The 13248-nt window shown below is 44.4% G+C and overlaps 1 protein-coding gene across 6 annotated transcripts in view; it reads right to left on the reverse strand.

The window, feature by feature from the left end:
* Positions 1–13030, reverse strand: part of LOC129823009 (solute carrier family 12 member 7-like) — a 121585-nt gene extending 108555 nt beyond the window's left edge. For 4 of the 6 annotated variants that reach the window (XR_008754552.1, XM_055881665.1, XM_055881663.1 and 1 more), the window contains exon 1: positions 12753–13030. Coding sequence is in view for 5 of the 6 variants with exons in the window: in XM_055881665.1 (XP_055737640.1) it covers positions 12753–12906 (154 nt within the window). In the remaining variant the exon portion in view is untranslated. The remainder of the gene's footprint in view (positions 1–12752) is intronic. The other 2 variants (XM_055881669.1, XM_055881667.1) reach the window with 1 other exon arrangement.
* Between the last annotated feature and the right edge of the window lie 218 nt (positions 13031–13248).

A 13248-nucleotide genomic window follows, 5' to 3' on the forward strand; every position in this document is an offset into this window, starting at 1 on the left:
TTTCCTTCTCCAGCGAATCACGGGGATCTGGGCCTGGTGGGTGTCTAGTAGTATATCCCTCCAGTCCGACTTGTTGAAGAACTCCTCGTTTCAGTTTGGGGTGAGCAATCGCAGTTCTGATGTCCAGAAGCTCTTTTCAGTCATAAGGGACGGTAGCAACATTATGTACAAAACAAGATACAAACAACGCTGGGAAAAAACTAACAAAATAGCACAGTTGGTTGAGAGCCCATAAGACGGCATCCCTCCCCTCCGGCGCCATCGTAATCAAGTTCTCTCTCTCTGGAGTAGAGGTCGACCGATTAATTAGGGCCGATTTCAAGTTCATAACAATCGGTAATCGGCATTTTTTGGACGCAGATTATGGCCCATTACATTGCACTCCACGAGGAAACTGCGTGGCAGGCTGACTACCTGTTATGCGAGTGCAGCAAGGAGCCACGGTAAGGTGCTAGCTAGCATTAAACTTACAAAAAACAAATCAAGCTTCACATAATCACTAGTTAACTATACATGGTTGATGATATTACTAGGTTAACTAGCTTGTCCTGCGTTGCATATAATCAATGCAGTGCCTGTTAATTTATCATCGAATCACAGCCTACTTCGCTAAACGGGGGATGATTTAACAAAAGGGCATTCGTGAAAAAAAGCACAATCGTTGCACGAATGTACCTAACCATAAACATCAATGCCTTTCTTAAAAACAATACACGGAAATATATATTTTTAAACCTGCACATTTAGTTAAACGAAATTCATGTTAGCATTGGCAATATTAACTAGGGAAATTGTGTCACTTCTCTTGCGTTCTTTGCATGCAGATTCAGAGTATATGTAACAGTTTGGGTCGCTCGTTGCGAACTAATTTGCCAGAATTTTACATAATTATGACATCACATTAAATATTGCTGTTACATTGCACAGCCTTCAGACTTAGGGTTGCCGCCCGTTCGATAAAATACGGAACGGTTCCGTATTTCACTGAAAGAATAAACGTTTTGTTTTCGAAATGATAGTTCACGGATTTGACCATATTAATAACCAATGGCTCGTATTTCTGTGTTTATAATATTATTATTAAGTCTATGGTTTGATAGAGTAGTCTGACTGAGCGGTGGTAGGCAGCAGCAGGCTCGTAAGCATTCATTCAAACTTTACTGCGTTTGCCAGCAGCTCTTAGCAATGCTTGAAGCACAGCGATGTTTATGACTTCAAGCCTATCAACTCCTGAGATTAGGCTGTCAATACTAAAGTGCCTATTAGAACATCCAATAGTAAAAGGTATATGAAATACAAATGGTATAGAGAGAAATAGTAGACCCGTCATAATTCCTATAATAACTACAACCTAAAACTTCTTAACTATATATATATTGAACCACCAGCTTTCATATGTTCCCATGTTCTGAGCAAGGAACTTAAACGTTAGCTTTTTTACATGGCACATATTACACTTTTTCTTTCTTCTCCAACACTGTGTTTTTGCATTATTTAAACCAAACTGAGCATGTTTCATTATTTATTTGAGACTAAATTGATTTTATTTATTCATTAAGTTAAATTAAAAAGTGTTCGTTGTTCATTCAGTATTGTTGTAATTATTGTTATTAAAAATATATATAAAAATAACTAAAACAATACATCGGCAGATTAATCGTTATCGGCTTTTTTTGGTCCTCCAATAAATCAGTATCGGCGTTGAAAAATCATAAGTCGGTCGACCTCTACTCTGGAGAGACCTGAAAATAGCTGTGCAGCGACACTCCCCATCCAACTTGACAGAGCATGAGAGGATCTGCAGAGAAGAATGGGAGAAACTCCCCAAATACAGGTGTGCCAGGCTTGTAGCCCAAGAGGACGAGGCTGTAATCGTTGCCAAAGGTGCTTCAACAAAGTACTTAGTAAAAGGTATGAATGCTTATGTAAATGTGATTTCAGATGTTTATTTTTTTATAAATGTGGGAAAAAAACTGTTTTTGCTTTGTCATTATGGGGTATTGTGTGTAGATTGATTAGGGGAAAAAAACTATTTAATCCATTTTAGAATAAGGTTGTAACGTAACAAAATGTGGAAAAAGTTAAGCGGTCTGAATACTTTCCAAATGCACTGTATTTCAGTTTGTGCTAGCAAAACAGTCCTATAGTTCAGCATCCGCTTCATCGGACCACTTCCTTATTGAGCGAGTCACTGGTACTTCCTGTTTGACTTTTTGCTTGTAAGCAGGAATCAGGAGGATAGAGTTATGGTCAGATTTGCCAAATGGAGGGCGAGGGAGAGCTTTGTATGCCTTGCTGTGTGTGGAGTAAAGATGATCTAGAGTTGTTTTATTTGCACAGGTGACATGCTGGTAGAAATGAGGTAAAACAGATTTCAGTTTTCCTGTCTATGTGCAGTTATCAGTCCCAGTGAGAGGGGTAACCGCTGCTAAAACTGTATTTGTCCTGCTTATCTGTCCAGTGTGATTCAGACGGGTTGGTACCGTCACCCAGACAGCCTCTTCAGGCCGTGATGATCAGACACACCCCCCCCCCCCCCCCCATGGCGCTTGAAAAGTTTCGATAGTGTAACCATGTGATTCTGACTCCACGTCTATAGCCTTTAAAGATATCAACGATTAAGACAACGTAATAATTCCATGCAGAAGCTTTAATAAAAATAAACAAATTCATTGGACCAATGACTGGAAGTGAATGTTAGCAGTACATAAAGTTCGACATGAAAACACAAAATCGTAGTGAATTTCAGTTATCATCTCAACAAACACATAGCATAACTGTTTTACGGTCATTCAAATCCATTTAAAAGTTTTTTTAAATGATCAACAGCCACTGTATTACTTGATTAATGCTAATCCTGTAGAATCACCAACAGCCCTGGTCCAATGAATGTGTTTATTTCCCAACGCTGCCGCACTGAATTATTATGTCGTCTTAACCTGTATTTTTTTCGACCTAGGTTTCTGTGTGTGAAGCCATGGGAACTGTCACTTCACAGAGAACATCAATGACCACAGCACAAAGTACTGTGTTACTGTTAAATCATTTTAGTATTTTGACTGATCTTTCCTCCACAGGCAGAATAACCAGTATAAGCCCCAAAGCGGGCCGATGGAGAGTGTTCTGGCTACAAGGACACAGCTGCCCTGTTCTCTCACAGCTGCGTCAGAAAACAATCCCAACCCCCTCCTCAGAATGACATCACCGATGTTTAGCAGGATCAATCTGGCTCAAAAACATGCGGCCTCCGGATGACAACAGTAAATGTTAGGGAAAGGGTTTCCCTCAAGAGCCGCACTTTCGCCTGTATATCAAGCAGCAGCCCATGTCCGTTTCCAGGATATAAAAAGTAAATCACACAAAAGGGTACTGTACACATTGGCCACTCAGGGTCCTGTTATTGTGTTTCTTCAGGTCAAGCTGTGCTGTTGTATTCAGCTAGTCACAACACCATGAAAGAGAATCTGTCCATGTGCTTGTTGTTACCTCAAACTACTTGTCCATTGTAAAGCAGTTGAAGCTGCTGTGTATGCAGGTAATGCAACGTTTTCCCGTCTTGTAGCATGTAGAATATCGACGGAACATGGATCTGTTCAGCTTGTCTTCTTCACAATTGTGAGTTAACCTGCACAAGGGCTCTTGTCCGATAGGTCTGATACAGGATCTGGGAATCAGTGATTGCAAATTGCATTAAGCAAACAGGCTATGTCAAGTGTGTTGATAAATTAATAATATCCCTCCTCTTCTGGAAAAATTCCTGAGTCACTCAGCAGTTCGGTAGCTAGCCAGGTAAATAAAGCATCTGGGAGTTAGCCTAGGCCATGGAAGTGGGCAGAAGATAACCAATGCTTTGCTGCGTTTCTCATCTCACAAGTGCTTTCCACCAGTACAAGGTCACATACATATGCATCCACATCCGTGTCTGATAATGCTGAGAAAGCCTGAACAGATCCTCTTTTCAAGGAATGCCGTGTTATTGAGGACTCAATGTCCACTGTGGGAATTGACTGTATCATAGCATGCAGACTACCCAAGGTTATGTTGAGTGCTAGAGCTCCAGACATCCAGAGTTTCCACACTCCGCCACGGCCTGAGGGTTAGTGAGGGAGATCATATCCAAGCAATCTTGTAGAGACAGCAGGAATGTCTAAATCGTGAAGGATTTGGTTTGTGTACGCAGAGAATCCCTCTTTGAATTCGGAAGTCATTCCAGCGGGGTTTGGCGGGTAAGAAAAAGCAATCAAGGTGGATATTGGATAACACCTGGGAAACAAACATTCTACAATGCTTTGGGAAACAATTAACCAGGGCCAAAGGTCACCGAAAGGTTAAACAGTGAGGTGTTCAGGTCACATCCTGCCATCTTTCCAGGAAGGTCAACAAGTAACTCTGTAAGGCGTGTTTCCTACGGTATTTTATTACTTATGTATTAACAATATTATGTGGCACCTGCATGACAGTGTCTCCTTTAAAAAGGCAGCGCATGCTGTCATTCAAACTATCAATGACTTGTTTTGCAACATGTTGATATGTGTTTGAAATAAACTATGAATTGCTCCTGCTCTCTGGTAACAATTCTAGAGATTTTAATTCATGTCTTTTTTTGTCCTTTATTTAACCAGGAAAAGTCAATGAGATTTACATGTATTTTCCAAGTGAGCCCTGGTCAATATGATAAAATTGCTAATTAGGTACAGTAGGTGGTTTTCTAGGCTATGCATACCAGATATTATTGATGCAGTATGGCTATGCATGGGATGGAGGGAAAAGGTGTAGGATAAAGTTACTACCTTTAGAGTGAGAACTAAGAATCCTATCACCTGACATTTCCTGGAAGAGCAGATTGTATCACATTGCTTGCCCAGGCCGGAATAGAAAATATCGAGCCATGGGTAAACAGAAACACAGACAGATAGGGTTTCTAATGGATCCACGTCACAACGTACAGCCCAGGGACAGTGAGACATGGCTATATGGATTCTAATGAATCCACGTCACAACGTACAGCCAGGACAGTGAGACATGGCTCTATGGTTTCTAATGGATCCACGTCACAACGTACAGCCAGGAAAGTGAGACATGGCTCTAGGGTTTCTAATGGATCCACGTCACAACGTACAGCCAGGACAGTGAGACATGGCTCTAGGGTTTCTAATGGATCCACGTCACAACGTACAGCCAGGAAAGTGAGACATGGCTCTAGGGTTTCTAATGGATCCACGTCACAACGTACAGCCAGGAAAGTGAGACATGGCTCTAGGGTTTCTAATGGATCCACGTCACAACGTACAGCCAGGACAGTGAGATACAGCTATATGGTTCAGCTTTCTCAATGTTTATTTACCCTTCCTTCCTGCCCCACTGGGAAGATTACAGGCCAAGTCAATCTCCCTGTTGATATTGGGGAAGAGGATCCTGCACTGACAACACAGACAGTACATGCTGTGACAGCAGCGTGTCAGTTAGCACATAACATAACCAGCACAGCGGACTCAAACTGTTCAGACATGGGTGGCTCTCCATTTCACAACACATCTCCCATGAAACGTTACGCTGCTGGTTTTAGTCTCCCCCTTTCCTCAAGACTAAATAGAATCAGAGCAGGGTTTGAGATGAATGGTGTCACACTGCTGGCACCCTCTGGCCACGACAGGAAATACACTGCTGGCACCCTCTGGCCACGACAGGAAATACACTGCTGGCACCCTCTGGCCACGACAGGAAACAAACTGCTGGCACCCTCGGGCCACGACAGGAAACACACTGCTGGCACCCTCGGGCCACGACAGGAAACACACTGCTGGCACCCTCTGGCCACGACAGGAAACACACTGCTGGCACCCTCTGGCCACGACAGGAAACACACTGCTGGCACCCTCTGGCCACGACAGGAAACACACTGCTGGCACCCTCTGGCCACGACAGGAAACACACTGCTGGCACCCTCTGGCCACGACAGGAAATACACTGCTGGCACCCTCTGGCCACGACAGGAAATACACTGCTGGCACCCTCTGGCCACGACAGGAAACACACTGCTGGCACCCTCTGGCCACGACAGGAAACACACTGCTGGCACCCTCGGGCCACGACAGGAAACACACTGCTGGCACCCTCGGGCCACGACAGGAAACACACTGCTGGCACCCTCGGGCCACGACAGGAAACACACTGCTGGCACCCTCTGGCCACGACAGGAAACACACTGCTGGCACCCTCTGGCCACGACAGGAAACACACTGCTGGCACCCTCTGGCCACGACAGGAAACACACTGCTGGCACCCTCTGGCCACGACAGGAAACACACTGCTGGCACCCTCTGGCCACGACAGGAAATACACTGCTGGCAACTCCCTGCATTGGGCAGAAACACCACTACTAAAGCATTTTGCAGGTTTAAAGCTTATTTCCTGCAATTCTACACATTGTCATGGAGTGCAAAGACAATTTTTCAGTTTTAAAGCAACTTTTCTTGCAATTCTATACATTTTGCCATGTATAATGTGTATTCATGTGATATTTAAGTGACAAAATAAATGACAATATCTCTGGCCTAAAAAATCTTTAAAATAAATTAAAAAAAACAGCTGACATGGGCTCGGTGACCAGGACATGGGCTCGGTGACCAGGACATGGGCTCGGTGACCAGGACATGGGCTCGGCGATCAGGACATGGGCTCGGCGATCAGGACATGGGCTCGGCGATCAGGACATGGGCTCGGCGACCAGGACATGGGCTCGGCGATCAGGACATGGGCTCGGCGATCAGGACATGGGCTCGGCGATCAGGACATGGGCTCGGCGACCAGGACATGGGCTCGGCGACCAGGACATGGGCTCGGCGATCAGGACATGGGCTCGGCGATCAGGACATGGGCTCGGCGACCAGGACATGGGCTCGGCGATCAGGACATGGGCTCGGCGATCAGGACATGGGCTCGGCGATCAGGACATGGGCTCGGCGATCAGGACATGGGCTCGGCGATCAGGACATGGGCTCGGCGATCAGGGCATGGGCTCGGTGACCAGGACATGGGCTCGGCGACCAGGACATGGGCTCGGTGACCAGGACATGGGCTCGGCGACCAGGACAGGGGCTCGGCGACCAGGACAGGGGCTCGGCGATCAGGACATGGGCTCGGCGATCAGGACATGGGCTCGGTGACCAGGACATGGGCTCTGCGACCAGGACATGGGCTCGGCGATCAGGACATGGGCTCGGCGATCAGGACATGGGCTCGGTGACCAGGACATGGGCTCGGCGATCAGGACATGGGCTCGGCGATCAGGACATGGGCTCGGCGACCAGGACATGGGCTCGGTGATCAGGACATGGGCTCGGCGATCAGGACATGGGCTCTGCGATCAGGACATGGGCTCGGTGATCAGGGCATGGGCTCGGCGATCAGGACATGGGGTCGGTGATCAGGACATTTTCTGACAAGTTATAAATAGCTCTCTAAGGTATTCAATGACTAACATGACAAGAGGAACTGATGATTCACTACCCAGTCCCCCGTCCGTCCCCCCCGCCGACCACTCACGCCCCTCACAGTTTGGGAACCACTAAGCAAAGGATGTGGCTCTGGGCTTTAAATGGATTTCACATCTCTGTTCCCTCCCTCTCTAGCTCAGGATAGAACACATGCCAATGTTCCATTCAGAGAACACTAAATTCTCCACGTATGTGACTACTGTTACAAAATAGAAGAAAGTTTCATTTCTTCCGTGTCAAGTGGACAGCTGAGTCAATACCATGTGTGTGGTGACATTTGAGAAAGGATCTGATTAATCAACTGCAGTTCTCACAGACAACGTGTCACTAGTTAGAGAATAAGAACAGAGTGGAGTGAGGAACGGAGCATAATTTGACTGGAGCGGATAAAAAAAAACTATTGGAGCATCGGTCTTCTCTTTCGATCAAATTTTGCTCCAATTTCATTCCAGGGCACTCAGCCATGAGCTCTGGGCATATTCTGCCCAGCATATTTAATTTCCTTCATCACCGTTCTTTCAAATTAGGCCTATTCTGTTTATTTATCTAGCCTACCCCAGCATTAATGAGCAGAGATGTTGATATGAGTGGATCATGAAATAAGTCCCAGCCTGTGTCATCGATGGCAAGACAACGCGGCAGCATCAAAGACATTTGACCCAAAAAAAGAGGAGTACATTTGTAACAGAAGTTTTTTTATCAACTGTAAAATGTGAGCGCAACAGAGCCACAGTTACAAGGGAAGTATCTGATCATCAACAGATTAGAGGGAAGTTGTTTTTTAAACACTGGTAGGCCCTGGTTCAATAGAATTAGCTAATTCGTACAAATTCATAAAAACGAAAATGTGCATTTTGGTTTTCATTTTGAGTTAGGCGAGCATGATGGGCAATACCCTGTGAAAGTAACCACCCCTTCCACTAGACTTGCGTATCACGTCCCCTAATCTTTTGAATGGGTTTCCCAATTACATCAAAACATGTGAAAACACAGTAATTTAAGACGTACACTGAGTACACCAAACATTAGGAACACCTTCCTAATTTTGAGTTGAAAGCCCTTTTGTCTTCAGAACAGCCTCAGTTCATTGGGGCATGGACTCTACAAGGTGTCGAAAGCGTTCCACAGGGATGCTGACCCTTGTTGACGCCAATGCTTCCCACAGTTGTCCTTTGGGTGGTAAACCATTATTGATACACATGGGAAGCTGTTGAGCGTGTAAAAACCCAGCAGCATTGCAGTTCTTGACACAAACCGGTGCGCCTGGCACCTACTACCATACCCTGTTCAAAAGCACTTAAATATTTTGTCTTGCACATTCACCCTCTGAATGGCACACATACACAATCCATGTCTCAATTGTTTTGAGGCTTAGAAATCCTTCTTTAACCTGTCTCCTCCCCTTCATCTACACTGATTGAGGTGGATTTAACAAGTGACTTCAATAAGGGATCATAGCTTTCACCTGGATTCACCTGGTCAGTCTATGTCATGGAAAGAGCAGGTGTTCTTCAAACTTTTGACTGGTACTGTATATAATTATATTTGTGTTTGTAGAGGAATTTACTCTTGCCAGATGTCTTATTTTTTAGCTTAAAAAGACCATTGCACTACGTTTTTGCCCATTGAAGACCATTCAAAAAGCTTACAAAAGTTTAAAAACTACAAGGCTGGGGGGGGGGGGGGGCGTCATTTCCTAGTGACCGTCACAGCATATCACCTTAGAGATTTAGTGTTCCTCAAAGTTAAACCACTGAGCTTTCTGTTTGGAAAATCTTCAAAAAGAGGACATCTGTGTATCCTAAATAAACATTGGGGGGGTCCTCTGGTTACATCAGAGAGTCCAGAGTGTTGATAGCGCCACAAAAGGTAAGGTTGTAAAATTTCAGGAACTTTCAATAAATTCCAGAAATCCTGGTTGGAGGATTACAGATTTCCTGCCAATCCCCTCCTGATTCCGGGAACCATACAACCGGGATTTCGGGAAAACCAGGGAATTGATTGAAAGTTCCCATCATTTTGCAATTCTACACCAAGCAACTTTTGACAGGGTGTTGAAAGCAGGGTAGCCTCATCCTATACATACTCCAGACATGGGGACGTGTGTGACGTGACACCGACACCACGTATCTCCCTCAAAAATGTTTAGACCCCCGACACCTCAGGCAACATAACTGATAGACTGTTGTTTTTAGAGAAGCAGTTCTGTGATTGACTCAAGTGCCATCCATGTTTGTATGTTTACCATCACTGTGTTCAAATGTGTGGATCAGAACATTTAGTTCCTGCATTAGAAGCTGCCATTTAACCGAAACAAATGCTGACCGAGATGTGTGGCTTCGAAATTGATTTCCCCCTTGTGAAGATTACAAATCATCACATTGAAACCTGACATCCAGGCTGCATCACAACCGGCCGTGATTGGGAGTCCCATAGGGCAGCGCACAATTGGCCAAGCGTCGTCCGTGTTTGGTCGGTGTAGGCCGTCATTGTAAATAAGAATTTGTTTTTAACTGACTTGCCTAGTTAAATAAAAAGGTACAATTTACAATGAATAAAATAAATATTTTTTATTTTAAATGTGATTGTAATGCCATCCCCGTGGAGGGAAAACAAGAAGGAGAGACACAGCTACTGTGAGAAGGCAGTCACAGGCTGTGAAAAATAAGTTTATTTCAAAACACTCAAGACTTGTCTCTCTCTCCATGGTCAGGGACAACAGTGTGTATAAATTACAGGAGGCTCTGTGAAACAAGTGACTCAACACATGTGTCTAATGACAGTGACTGTGTTGAGCCACGAGTCAGAAGTCCTCTATCCAGACCAGCGAGCCATCATCAAAACCTTTGTAATGCCTGGCGTCCCAGACATCTGTAGGATGTGTCCCTAATGTACAATAATAATAAATAATAATAATATTGCCAATTAGCAGATGCTTTTAGCCAAAAGCGACTTATACAGTCATGTAGATATTTATTGTTCCCTTATTTTATCAGGTAAGTTGACTTACAAAATATTATGTACAGGTGGTCCTGGGAATCAAACCTACTATCCTGGCGTTGCAAGCACCCCGCTCCGCTAACTGAGCTACAGAGCACCCCACTCCGCTAACTGAGCTACAGAGGACCCCGCTAACTGAGCTACAGAGGACCCCGCTAACTGAGCTACAGAGCACCCCGCTAACTGAGCTACAGAGCACCCCGCTAACTGAGCTACAGAGCACCCCGCTAACTGAGCTACAGAGCACCCCGCTAACTGAGCTACAGAGCACCCCGCTAACTGAGCTACAGAGCACCCCGCTAACTGAGCTACAGAGCACCCCGCTAACTGAGCTACAGAGCACCCCGCTAACTGAGCTACAGAGCACCCCGCTAACTGAGCTACAGAGGACCCCGCTCCGCTAACTGAGCTACAGAGGACCCCGCTCCGCTAACTGAGCTACAGAGGACCCCGCTCCGCTAACTGAGCTACAGAGGACCCCGCTCCGCTAACTGAACTACAGAGGACCACGTTCTACTAACTGAACTACAGAGGACCATGTTCTACTAACTGAACTACAGAGGACCATGTTCTACTAACTGAACTACATAGGACCATGTTCTACTAACTGAACTACAGAAGACCACAATACGTAGTGCACAATAGAAGACCAGCAGTGTTGACACTTGGGGCCAATTCCATTTAAAATCTATCAATTCCAGAAAGTAAATCTCTATTTAAGAAGGTAAATTGTCTTTGACGGGGTAAATTGTATAGAGCCACCTATTTTCTAAATTCCCAAATTCCAATGTCAACGGACGAAGCAACACTCCTTTAAAATGTTTTCAGGATCAAATAACACGTGTTGTTTCTGTTTTGTTGTTGTATTGAGTGCCAGGGAAAACAAACTACTCCTTAGGACATTTAAAGTATTTTTAGTTTTTTACCAAATAGGCTCATGGCTTGTTTGCTGAAACTCTGAAGACCATTTCCTATCAGCGTAATGTCGGAAAACACTGATCTATCAAAGACAAAGAGAAATGATTTCAATGCCTAGGTATCATCTTATCCCCTACCCCACCCACCACTATCCTATCTTCTTTAGAGGGTGATTTGATTTACAGACTTACCCCTTATCACTAAATGCATTAGAATCGATTAAATGTTGAAATGAAGCTATTATTAAAGCATTGATTAAAATATCAAGTTTATTGAAGGAAGGAGATAGAGGAAACAGATTCCCGAATAGAAGGGAGCTGGAAAATACGAGCCGAGATAACATAAACTATTCTATATGTTCTTCACACACTGAAACAAACACACACACATTCTCTCTCTCTCTCACTTGACATTTCATGACATTTCATTTGACAGTTTGAATTAATTTGCATGGCTGTCAATATCTTCATATCAAAAACATGATCACCAACCAGGTTCCAACTTGCCCTTTTAATAACTGCTCTATGAGCATGCTTCCCATGCCCCAATAACCCTGAATAGTCTTGTGCACTCCCCAAATACACTCAGGAAAGCCAATTAAAATACACCACTCACTGCTTTTGATTGTATATTCAGAAACACTAGATAGACTCCTCATGAACAGGCAAGAGATTGTAGGTGTCCAGACATTGCATGGGCTCCCAAAATTAGACTAGTGATGCAGTTTATTTGTGAGAATATGGTCACTTATAGCACAGTTTTCTATATTCAGGAGGACAACTATTGGCTGAAATAGGGTAAGGGTTGTAAATGATCTATTCTTCAACATGATTATCCCTGGTGATGCTTTTTGACATTTCAGTCTAATTTTAGAGGAGTGACAATTTCATTACAACCTGTTGCCATGCAACACCTGACGTGTGGTAGGTGAGACGCAAACAGGCAAAGCTAATGTTATACATAATTGCTATGACAATATTAAATGTGACAAAATTATTAATTATGACAATCATCAACTACAGTTGTGCATTGAAAGCAGAACAGAAACACGTATGTAGCAAAAAGAGCGTTGATGTCATGGAGAAGTAGGCTAATTAGTGATATCTTGAATTAGCTATGATCACTCAGAGAATCGAATAGGTAAATTATGCTCGTGCTGTATCCTGGACGATAAACAGACGCTCATTTCAGCTCGTGCCTAATGTATCTGGGAAGTGCCGTACATAAAGTTCTGTAAGGACACTCGGGGTTACGTAACCATAAACAACCCAAAGTGAAATGCATAGCTAATCCTCACTAGATAATAACGGGCTGAGTCGGGGACAGGTAAAATCTTACCGTATCTGTTGGGCTCTCTGCTGTACTCGAGGATAGGAACATAATCTTGTGGGTCTATGGAGTCGCCTTCAGCCCCTCCGCTATCAGGTACGGGATCATTTTTGACCCCGTTGTCACCCTGACCGACACGGACGACCACAAACCTCTCGCTCATGTCCCTCCTGCGTCTTCCCTTGTGACACTTCTCACCGTGGAGAAAAACTTCAGGCTGAAACCGGCTTTGCGTTGTGATTGAAACTCCCAGTCCGGTCGACTAGCGGGATGACAATGTACAGGACACGCGCTAATCCTTCGATTGATTACACTCGAGGCGTGTCCATCCCTTAGTGTTCTCTCATTGGCTGGGGGGCTCCCAGACCGGTGCGAAATATAATTCAGAATTGGGTAATTGGTTATGAAAGACCTGTTAATGTCTATGTTGATGCATTGATATAACACAAAGTATTGTTTGTCATGTTTTGGGCAATTAGAACAGCTATATCCACCCTACTTTTAT

This window comes from Salvelinus fontinalis, chromosome 25, assembly GCF_029448725.1.
Source record: "Salvelinus fontinalis isolate EN_2023a chromosome 25, ASM2944872v1, whole genome shotgun sequence".
Taxonomy (NCBI): Eukaryota; Metazoa; Chordata; class Actinopteri; order Salmoniformes; family Salmonidae; genus Salvelinus; species Salvelinus fontinalis.